This window comes from Brassica napus, chromosome C1 (assembly GCF_020379485.1).
Source record: "Brassica napus cultivar Da-Ae chromosome C1, Da-Ae, whole genome shotgun sequence".
In the NCBI taxonomy this organism is placed as follows: domain Eukaryota; kingdom Viridiplantae; phylum Streptophyta; class Magnoliopsida; order Brassicales; family Brassicaceae; genus Brassica; species Brassica napus.
Window position 1 is genome coordinate 31694855 of NC_063444.1, and position 21593 is coordinate 31716447.

Below are 21593 nucleotides of genomic sequence, written 5' to 3' on the forward strand. Positions count from 1 at the left end.
TCTCTGCTGCCATCATCATTCCGCAAAAAGCTCTCCGGCACTGTGACAGATTCATATACCCAAACCAATAGGAGACACCAAATCTCTTCTTATTATATTCGCAGCTGTCTACATAGTAGTTTAATGTACGGTCTTACCATACCACACGAATTTGCTATCAAGCTAGCTTAGCAATCACTCCAACAGGAAACTCTTTCAGATTAACTTACACATCTTGTCCTATTGCGTCTATAGGTGAGGGATGTCTCACCAAACCAGCCACAGAAATAACTCAGCCATAAAATCAGCCGCAATATTACAACTCAGACACAATTATCTTCCTATATATCAGCCGTTAAGAAACCTAACTCAGCCATAAGAAACCTAACTCAGCCGTAAAGAATACTAACTCAGCGACAATTACATCTATAAATCGGCCACAACAGAAACCTAACTCAGATGCTGTAGAATACTAACTCAATCACAACGTCCTTAAATCAGTCGCAATAGAAAATAAACTCAGACACGCCATACATCAAACTCATGTACATCATACATCAATCTCAGACATAACCTAAATCAAACTCAGACACAACATACATCAAACTCAGGCACAACATTAATCATACTCAGCCACAGACTCGAAAAACTCAAAGCAAAGCATCAAAATTTACCAGAGAATACGATAACGGAGATTTGCGGAGACGAAGATTCTGGAGAAGACGCTTACGGGGACGATTTCAGAGAAGACAACAGAGACGATTTAAGAGAAGTCCCTTGCCGAGAAGAGTTGCGGTGAATATGATTTCGAAAGCGGTTAGGGCTTAGTGAGAGAACACTTTCGGTGAAGTTGACGTAAAACGTCGTTTGATTTTTCTTCTGTGGTTTAGTGACGTGGGAGGGTTATTAGTGATGTGGATTAGTTATTAGTGATGTGAATTTTCTTAATTATTTTAAATTATAAATAATCACAATAAAAAAATCAACCAAGGGCCTTAATTATAATTTACTAGGGGTCTACAAACATTCTAGTAATTTCCAAAAAATGTATAACATTCTAGTCATAAACCAACTTTTCTGTAACATTCAAGTAATTTTCTCTAAAATTTAATCTGAATACGACGATTGATTTCAACCATTTTGACAGATAAAAGAAAACTACTAGAAGCGTCCCCATCTCCACTGTATAATATACTCCAAAAATAGAGCAAAAAATAGAATATAAATAAAAAATAAAAGATTACTTCCAAATATACACCAAGCTTAATCTGGTACATGAGCCGGAATTACGACTTAATGTCAGAAAACTGCAAGTAAATCAATCAGTCGCCAGACACAACCACAATAATAAGACTCTAACTAACTACGACTCGTAACACTGTATTTCGTTGTTAACACTCACTCTAGGATTCCATAACCCTTTACTCAACACGACACTCTAAACTGGACACAACACTCTAACTCGGGTTGGTGACTTCGTGTTTCTCATCAACATCGGCAATATCATATCTCCTTATCACAAAGACTAGGAAATGGAACTTTGAACCGACCGCTCCACACAGTACCTTCGGGTCACCGTGCGACAGCCCACAGTACCTTCAGGTCACTGTCGGACATTACACCGTCTTGTAATACTCAGCCATAGGCCATGACCCCGTTCCACTGAGTCTTCCCGATCCAGCGAATAAGGTGTTTCCTTGAATCCACTGGGTACAAGGTCGAGGAAACATTAATTCTCCCCTAAACAAGCCTAGCATGGGCGGGTTTCGCACACGATATCTGGCATCACTCTCTAGACACAATCTTTATCTAGAACCTAACCTAAAGCTAAAGTTCCAGATCCTAACTAGACTCTCGTCTCTACAACACTAACCACTAGTACCAGTAGTCCGACCTATGTGGCCTAGGACCTCTAGTACTTCAAATCAACTAAACAACTACATCATTAATAAATAACCTCAACTCAACCAGTTAGTCAGTCCCTTACCAAACTAACCTCAATCAGCAAGATTAATTAAACGAGCAAGCATTTAATTAAATCTAACAATGAACTCAATCAAACCATTACCCATATATACCAGCCTCTTGGTGAGAAACTATCTTAAAAGATAACATGAACCTATACTCAACCATATCAACACGCAAGAATAAAATCACAATAGCAATGATTATCTAAGCGTGCAATTTAACTACCTAGCAATCAACCAAGCATTCATTCAAACAATCCTAAACTATCCAAACTGTTACCAAGTCAGGCCCGGCCTCCTGCTGTGATCCTAACTTAACAATAACGGAAACTTGCACTTAACCATATCAACACGCAAAAATAGAAAACATGATGCATCCTAACTCTAGTCCTAGTCAGGTTATTAACTCAATCTTAATCCTATTTAATCTAAGCTTAGTCCGTGCTAAACTAACTCAGTTTAATAAATAATCCTAAGGACTCTATCATGCAATAGCGTGAGCATTCTACTCTATATGCAACTCGATCTAACCTAAGTTCCAAGTGGAACTCAAACAAACCAACACACTATTCTATCCTAAATTCCAAATGAAATTCAAACAATACCAACTTATAGTGTTCTAGGCGATAAGCAGCTGGTTGATAGGAGAGGACTTGGCCAAAATCCAACTCTGGCATCTTGACTAGATTGACTGGACTGATCTTGACTTAGACAGAACCTCGGCTTGATCATGTAGAAACTGAATGGCCTAGACGGATTGATTTGGAAAATTATAACATTTTGGAAAGTATAACATTTTTTGACTTCCAAATACGCCATAGGAGCCAGAATGGTAATAATCTTTGTTTTAGCGATAATAATGCTTTGCCTTAAAAATATAAAATAAGTCAAATCTTGTCCTCCACGCCATGCGATAGATTGAAAGGCTGCTGGTAAAGTAATTTTGATAGCCTCCAGATTGTATAAACTCATGGCAGGTGATCAAATAATGATCTATGGTTTATGCCTCAAGTCCACAACGTTGGCAAATAGGGTCTACATTCATTCTTTGTGAATTAAATCTTGTTTTTAATTTTTGATTTATTTAATTCAGTTTTAAAAGAAACTAAATCAAGAACAACCTTACATTAATAGCCAAACAAATCATACTTACCAATAATGACTTTCACAAATAAGTATTTCAGGAAATTGTATCATTAATGCTCAGGTTTCCTATATTTAATTTTTTCCAATTATATCTAATTAGCACTGTAACTTTTGGTAAGTTATAAAAAAAAAATTAGATTAAAACATTCCAAATAATATTACATATAATAAAAAATGGAATAAATGTTGAAATATAATTTGTATTAAAATATATCTTAATCTTATGTTTAATATATGATTTCAAAAATGATAAATAACATATTTATACTGCAAACAAATATTTCATTCGTATAATTGGTGTAAAATATTTGACAATGATCAACTATACATTTTTTTTTTAACTTTTAGGCCATATTTTCTTATTATAGTGTTATCACACTTTTTGGTGCACAAGAACATTATATGATGTAATTTTGATTTTTAAATGTCATTAGTTTAATAAATCCTCCTATTAACTAATTTTAGAATAAACATTGAAGCATAATTCGTATTAAAATATATTTTATTCGTATAAGAGAGACTTAAAAACTTAGCTTTGCATATTATATAGATAATAAATCAAAATTCAATTTATTGGTTACCGATTTTTATTACTTATGTATTACATAGAAAATATATAAAAATTATATATTTTATAATTTAAAGTAAAAGTAACATTAGATAAGAAACACATCTAAGATTTTCCATTAATAAATATATAAAATTACTATTTATTCATATATTTTAAGATGAATCATTTAAGAAAAAAAGAAGAATTGAAACTTATCCTTGGGTGTTATATGGATGACAAAAAATGAAATAAAATTATTAACTAGTATTTTTTCTAGTTATGTATTGTATAGATAATGACATAAAAAAACATGTATATATAATTTAGTTCTAAATTAAAAAATTTAACTATTTTTTTATATAAAAAATAACTGAAGTTACCTTTTACGAACTTGTAAAAGACTATACCGTTTCTATAAACAGTTATTTTATAAAATTTTAAAAATGAACGTTTATATATTTTAGAAAATGAACTGCTTAAAAAATTCTTTAAAAACTTTCTTTTGCATGTTATATAAATAACTAAAAATAAAATAATAGTTACCAGTTAGCAATTTTTGTTACTTACATGTCTTATGGATAATAATGTACAAAAAAGAATAATCATATAAACTTAACATATAAACCATATTAATTATATATATATGGTGTGTCTAACTGTTTTAATGTATCTAAATTATTTCATTAACTATTATTCATATTGTCTCTGAACTTTCCAGTAACCATATTTTTTGGTTATTTGTATCAAATGCTTGCATGTTTAACATTTAATAATCCATATGGTGAATTATTCTAAGCCATATTAGCTAATCATACTATTTTGTGATTTGATAAATTATTATCGTCTACATATCACTTTTTTTGAAAAATATTAGAGTGATTTGGCTTAAAACTCAAAAAGAATGGTGAAATTAGCAAAGTACCTATGAGACAAGTTTTGTGTCTATCAACAAAGACACCGTAGTGTGAGATTTAGGGTATTGACTTAATTAGGGCAAAAGTTGTGTATACAGAATGTAATTTCTGAAAATATTATTTGTGTTATCGTATATATATTACTTTTAGCAATATTATTAGGATGTATAAAATGTAAGTTAATATTAAACTAATGACATTTGGAAATCAAAATTACATAACATATAATAAGATAAGACTGTAAGAAAATTAAATTGCAGCATACATTAACTATTTTCACTATAATTGTTGATAAAAAAATATTAGAACAGTTATATTTTTAATTTTTTAAAATAATCAAAATAACAAAAGATATAAATATGTTTATTTAGAACTTTAAAAACTATTTGTACCCATGGACAACCACCTAGTTATATAATTATATGGACTAACATATTTCTCTAATGATTAAATCATCATAGTGATGACACGTGGCTACAAAAAGAAGAAGTTATAATGTTTCTTAACTAATATATAGGAGATTTAAAAAATTATTATTTTTTCATACAAATTTTTTAAAATATTATAAAAATATGATTTTATTTTCATTGGAAAATTTATTCTTACCTTGAAAACAGAAATACATTTTTATTTTACATAAGAATATTGTGAAAATATTTACTTTGTATAAAAGTCTGGTAATAATAGATATATTTTGTATCTATTCTATTAAAACAGAAGTATACAATAATATTTTCCTATTTCTTAGTATTTTTTTATAGATTTCATTCCCTTTTTAACTAATTCGAACCCTTTCATTTATTATCTTTTCTAATTAGTTTGACATCATTTATTACAAAGTATAAAACATAACTTATCTATTTTTAAGTAATTTATTACATTTTTTTTTATATTTGTCACTTTTCCAAACTATTTCATTAATTGTATTTATCATAATAATTCAACGTCATTTACTTAACGTGTTAACCATAATAGTTTGACATGTTTGAGTGAAATTACTCTATTAGTGACAAGAATTCAAACATGTTAACAAATTTTTTTTATTTGTTTACATAATTAGTTAGATATGGACATTCATGTATACATTCAGATACACATCAGTTTTACGGGTATTGAGCTTTCTGGGTTTTAAAATTATCATTCGTGGAGTATTATAAATTTTTGGAAATAGTCAGATTCTTTCGCGTTCGAGTAGGTTTATTGGAACCTAAAAGTATCTAAATAACATATAAATTTTAAAATATCACTATACAACTTATAAAAGGCAAAAACCAACATCCGTGCGGACGCGCGTACCAAACTCTAGTAAAAAAATTATTATTGTTGACAAGAGTGTATGATAACTTTTATAGAAATATAATTTTCTATTTATTGCAAAAGTCATGTTTTCATCTTAGGTGGTAAAACACTATTATTATTTTGTTGAAAAGTTTTTTAAAATATTATAGAAATATGATTTTCTATTTATAGCAAAAATAATTTTTTTTACTTTTAAAATAATATTCATTGCAAAAAGATACTTTATGTAACTAAATTAAATTTGAACTCAGTAAGTTTGATGAAAGAAGGTTGGTAACATAGAAAAAACTTTAAATGCATGAGTACATGCGAGATATAGATATAAACACACTTGATAATTACCTCTCCGCACATACATAAACAATCACAGGCCTCCTTCTCTTTCTTTCCCTCTCTCGCTCGCTCGAGCTTTTAGCCTTTGATTTTTATTTTCGGGTAACCTCTCTCGAAAACTATTTGTATCTCAGAGAGAAAGAGATAAAGAGATTAGAGAGAGAGATCCAAATCCAGAAGCAATCTTCTTCGTTTGCTTTTTTTGTTTCTTCTTCTTCTTTCGTGTGAAGATTGGTATCCCTTTTCTCCGCCAAACTCCCGCCGCCGATCCACTCCCTTGTATGTACGTTTTATCTTCTTCGGAAGGAACCTAGAACTTGTCCCTGTCCCTTTGAAGAACGTGATCCTGTCTCTTCAAGGTTTGAAATATCGACAAATCTCCTTCTCATCGTTGGTTGTTGGTTCGATAGATCTGGTTTCTGATTTGATTTTGTTTCTTGTCCGACTTTGATTGGTTTGGTTTCAGGGTAGTGAAGCGTTTCTTGTTATTGTGGAAGTCGAAGAGAGAGAGAGAGATAGAGAGAGATGAAGAGAGTTAGAGAAGAGGTTTACGTTGAAGCTCAGACACGAGGACAAACGTAAGCTCTTTATCCTAATCTCTTGTTTTGTCTTCTCGAATTTGCAGGGCTGATACGATATTAAATTAATCAATTTGCTGTTTGTGGATATTAATTTATATTCTCTGGTTTTTTTTAATTTCTAGGTTGAATTGAGTATAATTGTTCTTGGGTTAGTTACCTAATGTATGTTTATGTAATGCAGAAATGGTAGGGCTTTAACGATAGGTGGAGGAGGAGGAAACATGGGAGGGCTAACAACGAATGATGCCCTGAGCTATCTCAAAGCTGTCAAGGATATGTTTCAAGACAAGAAAGACAAGTACGACACTTTCCTTGCACTCATGAAGGACTTTAAAGCCCAGAGGTACTTAATTAATTACCATTCTTTTTTGTTTTTTTTTTGTCGACAACAGAAAAAGTTTGTTTAAATCTCTTGTTGCTGGTTTGTAGAGTTAACACTGATGGCGTCATTGCAAGCGTAAAAGAGTTGTTCAAGGGCTATGACGACTTGCTTTTGGGTTTTAATACCTTCTTGCCTAAGGGTTACAGAATAACCCTTCCTGAGAAGAAGCCTGTGGCTTTTGGAGAAGCTATCGATTTTGTTAACAAGATCAAGGTTTGTATCCTGATGTTTTTCTCATTATTATCCACACAGTTAAAACGTTAGTTTAGATTTATCTCTGCTGCAGGCGCGGTTTGGGGATGATAACCGTGCGTATAAAAGATTCCTGGACATCTTGAACATGTATAGAAAGGAAGGCAAGTCCATCTCCTCTGTCTATCAAGAGGTATGTTGTTTGCATTTTTATCTGATAAAGCATTGTTAAATAGCTTTTCTTCTTCTGATAATCATCTGTTCTGTTGTACAGGTTACTCTGTTGTTCCAGGGCCATGAAGATCTGCTTGCTGAGTTTGTTAATTTCTTACCTAATAATTCAGGATCAGGTTCGGGAAGCAGTGCAGTACCGCATGATAGAAGTTCTTCACTTCATCCAATGCATTTTAACAAGGTTTCCTCTTATTCATGTTTCCAAATGATGTTAGTGGTAAAAAGCCTGTATTGTGGCCATGAATGGCTAGTTTGGAAAGTACTAACATCCTTTCCCAAATTGTGATGCCAAGAGTGATAAACTAAGGGGGTGATTGGTAGTTGCTGTAGGTGCTGTCCACAGCCTTATTTATTTCTAAAGCACCAAATTCAGAGCAATCAAACTTTAAATTTTTTTTTGAAGCCACAGCTCTAGAAATAACCTACAGCTGTACAAGTGCTCTGCAGAGCCAAATATCCAAAGCAAATTTTTAGTGCTTTCATAAAATTCTACAGCAATAAAATTTAAAGCCACAGCAAAAAATCTACAGATTTTTTTCTACAGCAAAAATTTTAAAGGTACAGCCATTACCAATCGGACCCTAAGTGCTAGATAAATATAGGAATTAAGACACAGTTTATAGCAAATTGATGAGATCAAATGTTGTAGACTTTGACTGAGATATTGATATGGGCTTTTACCTGCCACAGAAAATAAAAATTGGAAGTAGGCTTGATGAGTATACCGCTCACTCTGATCAACGAGAAGATGGTGATGAGAATCTTGTGGCTGCTGGTAATTCTCGGGGAAGTGAGTATTTGGATTTACTTGTACCGTTTTTCATTTACCGTTTTCAGTGATTTTGATACAAAGTATATATCTGTGAGTAATCATCAAGTGTTACGTTAATATTTGCAGAATCCCTTAATCAAGGTCAATGGCCGCCGGGAGAAGACAACGAGGATGTAGTCTTTGGCCAGAAAAATAATATGGTCAAGGGTATAAATGAACTGGATCTTACTGACTGTGTACAATGTACACCAAGCTATCGTCACCTGCCAGATGATGTGAGTGCCTCTGAAACCTTTGATAAGTTTATTCACAATACTCAATTTGACGTGCTCTTTGATCATATGGTCTGTGTAGTATCCCATTCCTATTTCAAGCTACAGAAATTCACTAGGTGAAAAGGTACTCAATGATCATTGGGTTTCTGTCACATCGGGGAGTGAGGATTACTCATTCAAACACATGCGTAAAAACCAGTATGAAGAAAGCTTGTTTCGGTGTGAAGATGACAGGTAAGACGTATATAGTATATTAGGTTTTTGTATTTCTTTCAATACCTCGATTAGGAATCTTACAGTAGCATCGGTGAGTTCATGATTATTCTGTTATTTTCGTTTAGTCTCATTTCACCAACTTGTCTGAAATTTGTGTTCAATCTGATGTGTTAATTTCCTTATATGGTCTCTCAGGTTTGAGTTGGATATGTTATTGGAGTCTGTGAATGCAGCAATTAAGCGTGTGGAAACTCTTCTGGAGAAGATCAACAACAACACAATCTCTACACCAATTTGTATCAAAGAACACTTATCAGGTAAGTAGTTATTTGATTTGATCTGGCTGTGCGATATGTATGTCTATTATTCTCTTACTTGTGCTAATTCCTTTATATTTAAACGATATAATAGTGCTGAACCTAAGATGCATTGAGCGGTTGTACGGGGATTATGGGCTTGACGTTATGGAAATTCTGAAGAAGAATTCTCATATCGCCTTGCCAGTGATACTAACTCGCTTGAAGCAGAAACAAGAAGAATGGGCTAGGTGTCGCTTTGATTTCAGGAAAGTATGGGCTGATGTATATGCTAAGAATCATCACAAATCACTAGATCACCGTAGCTTTTATTTTAAGCAGCAGGACTCCAAGAATCTGAGCACAAAAGGTATGTTTCTTCGCTCGAAACATAAGTTCATTTTATTTAGATTACCTACCTAAGTGAGCTTTTTTGAAAATTGTCTCTTATGTTCCATATTCAGGTTTAGTGGCAGAAATAAAAGATATCAGTGATGGAAAGCATAAAGAAGACCCGCTTCATGCCATTTCTGTCGGAACTAAGCCCTCTTTCACCCCAGACTTGGAGTTCAGTTATTCCGATACTCAAGTTCATGCTGACTTATACCAACTAATCAAGTATTACTGCGAAGAAATATGTGCTACTGAACAGTCAGATAAAGTAATGAAGCTGTGGGTAGCCTTTTTAGAGCCCATGTTTGGCGTTCCTTCTAGGTCTCAAACTAGTGAGGCAATGATCGATGTGGCCAAGTCTAAAGACAACCAAGAGCAGCATGATGCATGTGAGGCAGTGAAGGACAGCACCTGTAACGTTTCTCTTGTCTCAAACCTAAAACTTATAACACCTCCAACAACACCTAACAAAGAAAACCCAACAGTACAAGGGAGCTCTGTCGCACAAGAAACCATTCAGCAAGATAAACTGCATGTTGGCGCAGCTATGAATATTAAGGTAACTGGGTTGTCTCTCCTTCCTTAGGCATGACCAATCCAAAGTTTATTTTATTATGGATTCTAAAAGAGATATTCGTCTATCTTTATCTTTTATCTGTGGTTCTATAGGATACCCAGCCGGTGGCACCACCCAGAAAGGATTTGTTAATGGAGGGTGTAGAGAATCGTACTGATGTAATAATGGGAGATCAGAAGGTCGAGCGAGAAGAGGGTGAGTTATCCCCCACCGAAAGTTTTGAGCAAGACAATTATGAGGTTTATAGAGACAATGGCGTTGAGTGTCTTCAGAAACTGCCAGACAATGTAGGAAATAATAAAGAGCAAGAGCACAAAGGAGGTGCAGTCTGTACTGAAGCCAAAGCAAAGAGCAATACTCTCCCTAAAGATGATGAAAATAAAATCACTCACGCCTCAGGAAGCAAATGTGGTGGCCAAGTTTCTTCCGATGAAGAGCATAAAGGAGCTATGAACTGTGACCGGCTTTGCAGTGTGATTGAGAGTGAAAACGAGGCTGTAGGGATGATTAATGCCAATGAGAGTGAAGATGGATCTCTCACATTTTCAGAACGGTATCTGCAACCTGTAAAGCCCCTTGCAAAGCATGTGCCTGGAGCACTACAAGTCAGTGAAAGTAACTCTCCGAATGATTCTCGAGTTTTCTATGGGAATGATTCCTTTTATGTGCTTTTTAGGCTGCATCAAGTAAGGACTACGAAACAAACTTCTCTACTTCAAATGTCAATTGTCTTTTATGTTCAAACCGCTAGCTAATTTTGTTGTTTTCTTTTCTTCCAGATGTTGTACGAGAGAATACAATCTGCAAAGATACATTCAGAGAGGAAATGGAAAGCTCCAGATCCAGATAACACATCTCCTGATTCTTATACCAGGTGCTTTATCTTCTAAAGGAGTATTGGTAGTGAAACAATAGTTCCTTTCTTACTGAAAATTTTGAAGCACAGGTTCATGGATGCTCTCTACAATTTACTTGACGGCTCGAGTGATAATACAAAGTTTGAAGATGAATGCCGAGCTCTTATTGGAGCACAATCATATGTTCTCTTCACATTGGACAAGCTAGTTCAGAAGTTTGTCAAGCATGTAAGCTTCCAGTTCACCTGCAACTTAATCATGTTTGACTCTGCTTCTTTTCTCCCTCTGTACTTATCATTGACGTGGCTTGGACATGCTTCAGCTTCATTCAGTTGCAGCTGATGATACAGACACCAAGCTACTGCAACTATACACATATGAGAACTACAGAAAACCGGGAAGGTTCTTTGATATAGTGTACCATGAGAATGCGCGAGCCCTTCTCCATGAGCAGAACATATACCGGATTGAATATGTATGTTTCTCTTAATATTTTCGGAAACCTTGTGTCTAAGGATGGTCTCACATGCTAATGTATCTTTTCAAAATCTCTGTGCAGTCATCTGCACAAACCCGTCTCGCGATTCAACTTATGAACAACGGGAACGATCATCAGCCTGAAGTTACAGCTGTAACGGTGGAACCAGGTTTTGCAAATTATCTACAGAATGACTTTCTTTCGCTTGTACCTGATGAAGAAAGACCTGGTCTATTTCTGAAGAGGTGAACCAAAAAGCAACTACGTTTTGTGTATACAGTTGTGCAAGTGCATTTAGTAATCATCTTTATATATGCTATCTTCAGGAACATGGCGAAAATGAGCGGTCCAGATGAATCTTCAGGGATGTTGCGTGCAATGGAAGGACTGAAGATTATCAATGAGGTCGAGTGCAAGATGGCTTGCAGTTCTTCCAAGGTACGTTACATACTAATTAAATCATATTAATAAGATTTCTGTATTTTAATGTGAATATGAATACTGAGAGTGTCCAAATTGTTATTAGGTCAAGTATGAACCAAACACATCAGATCTTCTGTATAGAAGCAAGCAGAGGAAACCAAAAGTGAATCCAGATGGGCTTGACAATGATAAAAATCCTGGTAGCAGTGAAACCTCGAGAAAGCGAAGAATATCGCGTTTTCACATGTGTCTGAACCGTAGACTTGCTGCCTTGCCTTTACAACGCGGCTTCAAGCACGTAAGTAACTTCTTTTTGCCTTAATCATTGCAGACTTGTTGTTCATCGTTATAAATTCGAGATAAAAGTTGATAGATTAGGGGTTTTGTATATTATTGTGCAGGTGTGAAAGTTCTTGGCTGAGATATGCAAGTATTGAGTTAGTGGTAGAGACTAGAGATCGACCAAACTGTCTTTGACAAAGATTCTTGCATCATTTCTGGCTCAAAGAGATTCTTCACATGTCAACCGTAAATTTTTATTTTTCCTAAAGATTGCGTCTGGAGCCGCCAGTTTTGGTGTATAGTGTAAGATTATTACATATACCAGACAATGCTAAAGTGGGAGACTTTTAATTCTTTCATTTAAAAAACAAATCTTGGATATTCCTTCAAATGTTAGGTTTCTTTTTCTGTTCAACTTTCTCAACTTTTACTTCTTTTTTTGTCAATAATGGCTCAAAGGTTCAAGTCCAAAGACTTGGGAAACCATCTATAAATAAAGAGAGGAGCAAGCAGAAACGTCTTGTTGCTGGAGAAGAAGACGACACAGAGAAGTATCCTAGCTATACCCAACTGAACTAGAGAAGGTTAGTTTGCGGTTGATGCTTCCAATAAGATATGAGCTTTTAACCATTAAGGACCATTGTATACCACATACAATTGAAACCTTTGATGCCCCTTCTGACGCTAGCAGCAATCTCCATGGCTAATATTCCACTGGTACCAAATTCAAACAGCCAACCTCAAAGAAGAGGCGAGAGTTGCATGTTCTTTGAATCCTGATACTGTACTCTGGGACAATCCCCTAGTGAGTGAGCAAATCTTGAATCATAGGCGTGGAGAGTTCCATGATCATCCGTCCCACTTTTTAGGTTCACCGTAGCTTCTACTACCCATGAGAAATTTACCAGAGCAGCCTGTAATTCTGATGATATCCCGGAGAACATTCTTCGACTATGACAAAGAGCCATTCGACTAGCATCTCTTACCAGCGAAGAACCCCCACCTATTTGTGATTCTGCCGACCAAGAGCATCCAACATTACATTTCACGTATCTGGCAGGAGGTTTCATCCAAACCCGAGGCCAAGAGGTCATCTCGGTGTGTACTGTTGGATTCACGGTCTTCAAGTTATGTAACTTTAGCCAAATTGATGCTTCTTCAAGAGCTTTTGAAAGAATTTCAGCAGCCGTAAGTCTGACCTGCTCAAAGGAAAATATGCTCCTCGCTTTTCAAACGTGCCAGAGTATCCATGGCAAGAGAACAGGTAATGAAGGTTCAAAAACACAGAATTGGGAGAGAAACCTGCATTTAGTTAATGACGCTATAGGAAGTGTCAGAGTTTAGGGGGGAGATTTTGTCTTCCATAAATTATGCTATAGTTGTTTCTCCAATGGAGGTAGTCTACTCGATATTTGGTGATTGACGTTCCTGAATGTGCTGGAGCAGTTTGTATCCAGACTTTGAATTGTAAAATCCCTTTTGGTGAGAAACCTTATTTCAGCGACTCCTTTCTAGACCTGTTTAATTTAGTGTTGAGCAGGTTTACCTCACACTCTTGGTCAATGACTTGATTGATCAACAGTTGGGTGGCTGGAATTTTATGAGAACTAGGCAGGTCGTTTTAGAAGTAGACATTACACATAGTCTTTTCGTCTTGTCCTGATCAAAGGTAAAATTACACATAGTCCATCCCAGTTTGAAGGATGCTGATTACTAGTATTCACAACTTGCATAGGTTTCTCAGTTTTTTTCCAATCTTGTTCAATTGCTTGCGCCATGAACCACTCATCAGCATCTGTACCCGCTCTGCACAAGCTCCATCAAGTTAAAACATCTTCCTTCGAACACCAAAATCATTTTTTCTCTTCCAAATATTTCATAGAACCCATGGCCAAACTCTTCCATCCTCTTTGCTTGCATCCAGCCAGCGTGAGCTCAAACTTCCACAGCAAGTGGCTTCTTTTAAATATATATTTTTCTCTGCAGGGAAAGGGTTTCTTTAGCTCATGGTTCTGCATCGACGGTTCTGTATTGGGTGAAGTTTCCGATCTTGGATAAAAGCAGGAAGTTAATGTTGGAAAAAACGGAGGAAGAGGAAGAGTGAAAGCCCCCATTTGGATTTGGAATGGAAAACAAAGCCCAAACCCAATGCACCAAAAAACATTCATACAAAATGTGGTTGATCGATTTCATTTCCTCGCCACAAGTTTGACATCTTCCATCAATTTTCATCCCTCTTCCAATGATCAATCCTCCAGCAGGAAGGGCGTCACTCAGAGACTTCCATAGAAATACCCTCAACTTTGGCGATGTATGCACTTTCCATACTTTCTCTTTCAAATTGTTAAGTGATGGAAGTGAAAAGGCTTGGGATTTGTTCCAATATGCTGATTTGACCGAAAATTGGCCACTATTGTTATAATTTCAAGAGACATAATATTCATTATCCACCACATGTTGATTCTTTATAATCAAGTCAACATCTCCTTGGACAAAGTTGTCCCTCAGTTTGTGCAGATCTCATCTTCTTGAGTTAATGTTAATGAGATTATCTGCTCTAAGATTCACATCAAACATGTAATTTTTGATCCAAGGTGCTCTCAGACCTTCCACTGGATCATCTATCCCCTTATCTAATCAAACATTGATAGGTCTAGCCATTTCCAATTCTCTGGAGAAGTATTGCAGTCACAACTCCTTACTAAACAACAAATTTCACCAGACAAAGGAGAGCCTTTCGCCCAGGGATGCAAACAGAAAGTTCCCATTGTTAAAGTAGATGCTCTTCAAATACTTAGAGAGGAGACAATTCAGTTTATTTATGATCTTCCTTCATTGTTTAGCCAATAAGGCTTGTGAGAACCAAAATTCACACCGTCGATTTTCGTTTAAATTAGGAAAGTCAAGAAACCCTAACTTTCCCAGAGGTCTCGGATTCTCTGCGATAGCCAACGACAAGTAACCAAATAAATGCGGAAAATATGTAAAGACAATAAAGCGAGTTTAGAAAGAGTTGATATTATTTTGAATCCGCGTAAGAGCGTTGCGATCATTGCAAAAGATTACAAAAGCTTCGGCCGCAAGAGCTGTCAGCGAGTTCCCTAGTTCTAACGACCAAAAGACTTAAACCTAGTTGAGTCACAGCTCGATAACAACAAACAAAAAAGAAATGAAAAAAGGCTTTGATTTGATTTCGGACTGAACCTTACGAAAGGCTGCCTACGTACCCCTTTTGAGGATCAAGCCGAACGTAGTTCGATTGAAAGAGTAGAACAAGAGATCAAACTTCCTGTGCGAGTTCGTCTAGTAATCGGGTGCCAGTCATAGAAACAGAGCATGTCGAGAATAATGTCTAAAAGTTTCTAAGTGCAGAGAGTTCTAAATCTAAAAGAATTGTCCCCTTGCCTCTTCAACTTTGACGTCCTTATATACTCCTCCTAGAGGCGGTTTGCTCTTTCCCTTTCTGCCCTTGGTTGAGTTTATCGCTTCGCATAAATATTCCATTTTTCTTCGATCTTCGTGTTTATCTTTGGAAACTTCACATTTATCCTCCGAACTTGACATTTATCTTCTCCTGCATAACAAAAGATAAAACGTCATAACGATTGGGCTTGATTTGGTATAAAATCGTAAGTGCGCTCTTAGCTGCGTTCTGGGCCCTTTCGGGCCGTTTTCCGACTTAGACATTTTTACGATTTTATAAAAAGAGCGCTTTCGAAACGACGTCGATTTCGAAGAACATTCAAATTCCTCGTATAGCGTAGGCAATTCGAGGTGTTCAGCTAACCGTTGCCGTTTTATACGATCAATCCGAATGTTATTCGAGAGAACGAGTTCTTGCGGCTTTTAAATCGTAAAGTTCCAACGGTGACTCCGATCGAGATGAAACAAGAGCAGGTTTGTTCTAATCCTGAAGGGGGGAGCTGCGAGGACGGGATGAAGACAGAACGATCGTTCCACCTCGGCCATCCGCCGAACTGGTCGCGTGTTCGGTCAAGCTCGACAGATGGCCGAGCTGGTCGTGTGTTCGATCCAGATCGGCCATCCGCCGTGCTGGTCGCGTGGTCGATCCAGCACGGCCATCCACCGAGCTGGTCGTTTGGTCGATCCAGCTCGGCCATCCGCCAAGCTGAACGGTGTGCTCTGTCCACCCTTCAATAAAACGGGCATAACTTATGCTACAGGATGTTGATTGACCTCAGAGCGGTGGCATTGGAAAGCTAACTCAAAGCTATATCTTTTGTCAAACGATGTGCTCAATCAAATCATGGGAAGGTCTTCATCCATAGCTAAAAATCAGACGCGTCTGTGCAGTTCTGCACCTCAAAAGGTCCGAACGAACGAGTTGGACTGCGTGTTTGGTTCCGTGATTCATTTCTCTCGAGTCTTTTGCTCAGGAACTTTTGTCGAGAAAGATTTCGTACAGAAACGCAATTTTTGGACGTTTATTTCGAGATAACCGTTTTTGACCCCAACAATGTTTGCTTCTTGTCGATAAAATATATCAAAAACTCGTCGTATAACCTTTTCAATAAAAATTATACAAAATTTTTTTTGCGAGAAATATTTTCCGGGGACTTTCAGACATTGATTCCGTCGTGACCGATTTTGACCCCAACAAGGCTTGGTTGAAGCATTCAAGATTCTTAATTCTGATTTTTTCTGACTCCTTTGATAAGCACATCTTCTACGCAATCCAATGTGTCTTTCTTTTATGAGAATCATCTTCCCACCAGTAGTTGGCCATCATGCTTGAGAGGTTTGAGAGTAATGTCTTAAGAAGTCTAAAATGTGTCATTGCAAAAATTGGAATATCTCCAACCATTGATTTTGATAAAATTTATTTTCCACCTTGAGAAATATGTTGCAGGTGCCAACCATCTAGTCTGCCTTGAGATATATATTTGAGGTATGATGGCATCGCAACTTTTGATCCAAAGAAACATTTTGGAAGGCCTAGATATTTTCTCTCTCACCCTTCATTCAAAATACCTAAGATGTTCTATATTTTCAATCTCGTTTCCACCCCAACCTTGTGTTCAAAAGATATTGAATTTTTTTGTAGGTTTATGGTTTGGACAGTTGCAACACCGTAGTACCGCAGGATCCGATTCATTACTGTTGCTTGAGCATGAGATACATTTCACATGAGTACACTGTCGTCTACGAATAGTAAGTGATTAATCGTCGGACCTTCCACTGTAAACTGAAAACCATTGAATAGGCCATTTTTATACCACATTCAAAAAATGGGTCATACCCTCAGTGCACAAAACAAACAAAAATGGCGACAGCAGATCACCCTGTGTGATTCCTCTTTGAAGAGAGATCAAACCGTGAGGTTGATCATTGATCAGAACAGTGAATGTTACCGATGTTACACACATCATCACCCTGTCCACCCATTACTTGTTGAAACCTAGAGCTTCCAAAAGACATCTCAGATAACATTCCAAACGATCATAGGCTTTCGACATGTCGGTTTTGACAGCGATTAATTCCTTAGAGATAACTGGGTGCACCTTCAACACGTGAACGGCATCATGAGCTATAATAATATTGTTCGATATTTTTCTGTTGCTCACACAAGCATACTGATTGACCGAGAATATGGCTTGAAGAAAGGGTTTAAGTATTTTTACTAATATTTTTGATACTTTTTTGTAGAGAACCGGGCACAAGCTTATCAGACCTATGTCAGACATGTGCTCTGGAGTTGAGATTTTCGATAGTAAATAAAAATAAATAAGATTCCACTTTTTGGGCATCACCCCTGACTGAAAGACTTCTTGGATTTCTGCAGTCACTTGATCCCCTATTATTCCCCAATATCTGTGAAAAGGGAACAGTCATACCATCGGGACCTAGAGCGCTATCATGGCAAATAGAGAAAATTGCTTGGCTTACCTCCTCTTTCGAAATTGTCCAAGTCAAGGTTTCATTCATCTCCACAAAAACTTTAGGATTGAAACTCTCGAAAGCAGGAGCATATGAACTAGGATTAGAGGACTTAAACAATTCAAAAAAGTACTCCATCACAACTTCATCCTTTGTCCCATCTGACCATTGCTCCATATATGTTTTTGTCCTTCAACTTCAGAATATGGTATTGTGATCTATTGGTTTTGACCTATCCATGGAAGAACTTGGAGCTTCTATCACCTAAGACCAGTCATTTGTCTCTTCTTTTTTTTTGCTTGCAGAACAATTCATCTTCTTTATAAGCGGCCAACAGATCCCTTCTGATGTTATTAATCATAAACCTACAAGGATAATGTTAAGACTGAAACCATTCCTCTGTGTTATAGAATGAAAATTTCATCTTTTTCATTAGTGTTTTTCTTTCTCTTCCAAAAACTCGATGCCTTTCTGCACTTTCTGATTTTTTGAAAGACATTACACCTCTGTCCTTGATTGTCACATGTCCAAGTCTTACAAATCCCATTCTCCACTTCAGGCTGGCCAAGAAATCGCTTATAAAACTGGAACTGGGCATGATTTATCTCCGGAGAATCACAAAGTTTCAGCCAAACATGTCGATGGTCCGATCCACGTTTCTCCAAAAAAATTGGACTATAATCCAGGAATTCGTCTAGCCAAATTTTTTTCCCAAAGCTTCGATCCATATAGCATCTTATCCATTTCTTCAATCTCATCCCAGCTCACATAAATCTATCTCCCTTGCTATTGATTTCTTCCAAGTCACAGTAATTGAGCAAATCAGAAAACGGTTTGAAGGAAGCTTCAGGTCTTCTAGGGCCTCAGATGTTTTTCAGTATTTAGCATCTCATTGAAGTCTCCAATAAGTCACCAAAGTTACTTTCTAGAACAACAAAATCTGCTTAACCTTTCTGACACCACATTTCGCCCCTCTGATCAAGGAACATCATATATACAAGAGAGAAAACACGCCATATTGAACGAAAGTCAATGGTTTTTTATCTGAGTACTTGATATTTATATTTATGTTTTTTCCCCAAAGTAGAGCTAACCCTCCACTCAATCCAACTGGATTGACGGTAAAGACTCTCTCAGACCCTAGTTAAACTTGTAAATCTACCAACATATTACGACCGCTTTTGGTTTTTATTAAAAGAAAATATCCAGAAAATTGTGTTGATGCATTTCCCGAAGATGTTGAATTGTCAAGTCTTGAGGACTCCCCAAGCCTTGAAAATTCCAGCTCATGATTCTCATTGGGAGGGGCAATCCCTCATTTAGGACCACCTTAAGGCACTGCACCTTGTTCATGGAAATTTCCTTCACGTCTTGACCTCCATTCTTCCTTTTTTTTGAACAAACTTCCTGTTTTCCTTCCCTTACGAGATCACTTTGAACCTTCACAGAAACCAATAGAGTTTGTTGATTTTTGTTCTTATGCGCCTTTGGAGGTTTTTTCGGACTTTTGCCCGCTTTCAATTTTTCCTGGAAAGGCAAAGTTCCGAAAAACTAGAGAAAATACCGATAAACATGCAGTAAACATTCCAGAAATATTGCTTTCAGATTCTTCCCTTGACTCATGGCTTCAAATTAAGGGAGCACTAACAGCAAACACACCTCTGTTCGCCTTCATTGACGCTGCCATCAGTTTGATGCGATTGAGATTTAAGTCAAAGTTGCATCGCTCCACGTCATTTTTCCATAGTGAAAGACCAAACCCTTTCTCCTGTTGAGCTCCAGAGTAACAAAAGAAATGAATTTCAGTTTTAGAACAGTCCTTTGAGCAACCGGATCCAACTCAGCTTCACGAACAGTTTTCTTTTTCTTGTCCATCTTAATCGACTTATCTTCACCAATTTCGTCTACCAAGTACCGGCACATCTCCTCTAGCACGTCAGCAAAAATTTTAGGCCTTCCTGCCAAAGGGTTGATTTTCACCTGAGATTCCTTTAATACCCCAAATTGAGGATCACTTGGCATCAAAAATGCATCCAATCTATTTTTCTCTTCAATAATTTTGTTCTTTCTTAGCTGTGCCTCCTCTTGACATTTTTTTACTAACAACGGACATATGCTCCTATCATGATTGAGCCTTTGACACGAGAAGCACCGTTTCTGAATCTTTTCATAATTGAAATGCACTGTTGTTAATTTTCCTTCACACAAGTCGATAAATTTGGAAAAAGGGTTACGTTGAACATAAATTGAACTCTGATAAACTCATGTGTAATGGATTGAGAAGGATCAAAAGCCACAATCTTCACTTTTCCAATAAAATCTCCCATAGCTGTAAGAGCTTCAGTAGTATAAAAGTTGACCGGAATCTTGCTTATGCGAACCCACAACGGAATTTATTGGAGATAGTTATCTGGTGGATTCTCAACCCACCTCTGTAAGACTAGTGTCCACTAATTGAAGGTAGGAACCCCTTTCTCAAGTACATCAAGCAGGTCATATTCGGATTTGAATATGAACTGGAACCTCCTCTAACTATTCCTTTTTTTTTCCCACTTTCGGGGCATAGTAAGGATTAAGCTAGACATTTTTTGAAAATCTGGATTTAAATCTCTCCCCATGAGACTCAGCCGGTTTTCCTCAGCAAACTAAAATCCGGTAAATCCGACATCGTGAACGGAATATCTTCTTCATCGAGAGAAAGAGCCATAAGGGCTATGTTCATTGCTACATGCATCTCAAGGCCAGATTTAAACACCTACTCGAAATCAATTCTCATCCACCAAGCTTTGAATGTTTAAGATCAAGATGATAAGAACACCTCAGAAGTTGTGCCCAAGAAGCAAAATAGATTAAAATTATGAGAAAGTACAAATATTTTAGAAAGAAACGTGTTGAAATCCTTTTGCCCACTCGAATAATCAACTAGACAAGAGCTTCAAAGTAACTAGACTACATCCCACATGGGGTTACTTGAGAGCATGTTCTCACTCTACTTTCTCAATCCTGATTTGGAGACAATTATTCTGAAAAGCCTTTAAAATATTTTTATCATAAAATAGCTCACAATGAGAAAATGATCAAAACAGTTTTTATTAAAAAGAAAAAGACTAAGCTATCTATTAATGAATAATAGATTTAATACAAATAAATACTATTATTTTGAATTTTATAACTTAAATCCTAAATTCTACGCTTTAATCTCCAGACACTATCTGGTGGATTCTCAACCCACCTCTGTAAGACCAGTGTCCACTCATTGAAAGTAGGAACCCCTTTCTCAAGTACATCAAGCAGGTCATGTTCGGATTTGAATATGAACTGAAACCTCCTCTAACTATTCCTTTTTTTTCCACTTTTGGGGCATAGTAAGGATTAAGCTAGACATTTTTTGACAATCTGGATTTAAATCTCTCCCCATGAGGCTCAGCCGGTTTTTCTCAGCAAACTAAAATCCAGTAAATCCGACATCTGGAACGGAATATCTTCTTCATCGAGAGAAAGAGACATAAGGGCTATGTTCATTGCTACATACATCTCAAGACCAGATTT

General features: G+C 36.5%; 1 protein-coding gene across 2 annotated transcripts; it reads left to right on the plus strand.

The window, feature by feature from the left end:
* The first annotated feature begins 6199 nt into the window (after positions 1-6199).
* LOC106376757 (paired amphipathic helix protein Sin3-like 5) lies at positions 6200-12561 on the plus strand. Of its 2 annotated transcripts, XM_013816875.3 has the most exons (21): positions 6200-6547; positions 6655-6766; positions 6951-7112; positions 7199-7364; positions 7438-7536; positions 7618-7758; positions 8268-8367; positions 8476-8624; positions 8704-8858; positions 9036-9157; positions 9252-9506; positions 9601-10088; positions 10199-10301; positions 10389-10792; positions 10886-10980; positions 11053-11191; positions 11286-11438; positions 11523-11686; positions 11768-11879; positions 11968-12162; positions 12266-12561. In XM_013816875.3, the coding sequence occupies exons 2-21, from the start codon at positions 6714-6716 to the stop codon at positions 12269-12271; spliced, it is 3261 nt and encodes a 1086-aa protein (XP_013672329.2). In that variant the 5' UTR covers positions 6200-6547; positions 6655-6713; the 3' UTR covers positions 12272-12561. The 2 variants fall into 2 exon arrangements, with proteins under 2 accessions (XP_013672329.2, XP_013672328.2); XM_013816874.3 differs by having other exon boundaries at positions 10199-10792.
* Positions 12562-21593: the final 9032 nt, after the last annotated feature.

What these genes read in the sequence shown, in the direction of transcription:
- LOC106376757 (XM_013816874.3), top strand. Translation starts at nt 6,714, where the DNA reads ATGAAGAGAGTTAGAGAAGAGGTTTACGTTGAAGCTCAGACACGAGGA. An exon ending in GCTCAGACACGAGGACAAAC is followed by an intron (nt 6,767 to 6,950) that starts GTAAGCTCTTTA and finishes TATGTAATGCAG; the next exon opens with AAATGGTAGGGCTTTAACGA. An exon ending in TCTCCTGATTCTTATACCAG is followed by an intron (nt 10,981 to 11,052) that starts GTGCTTTATCTT and finishes TTTGAAGCACAG; the next exon opens with GTTCATGGATGCTCTCTACA.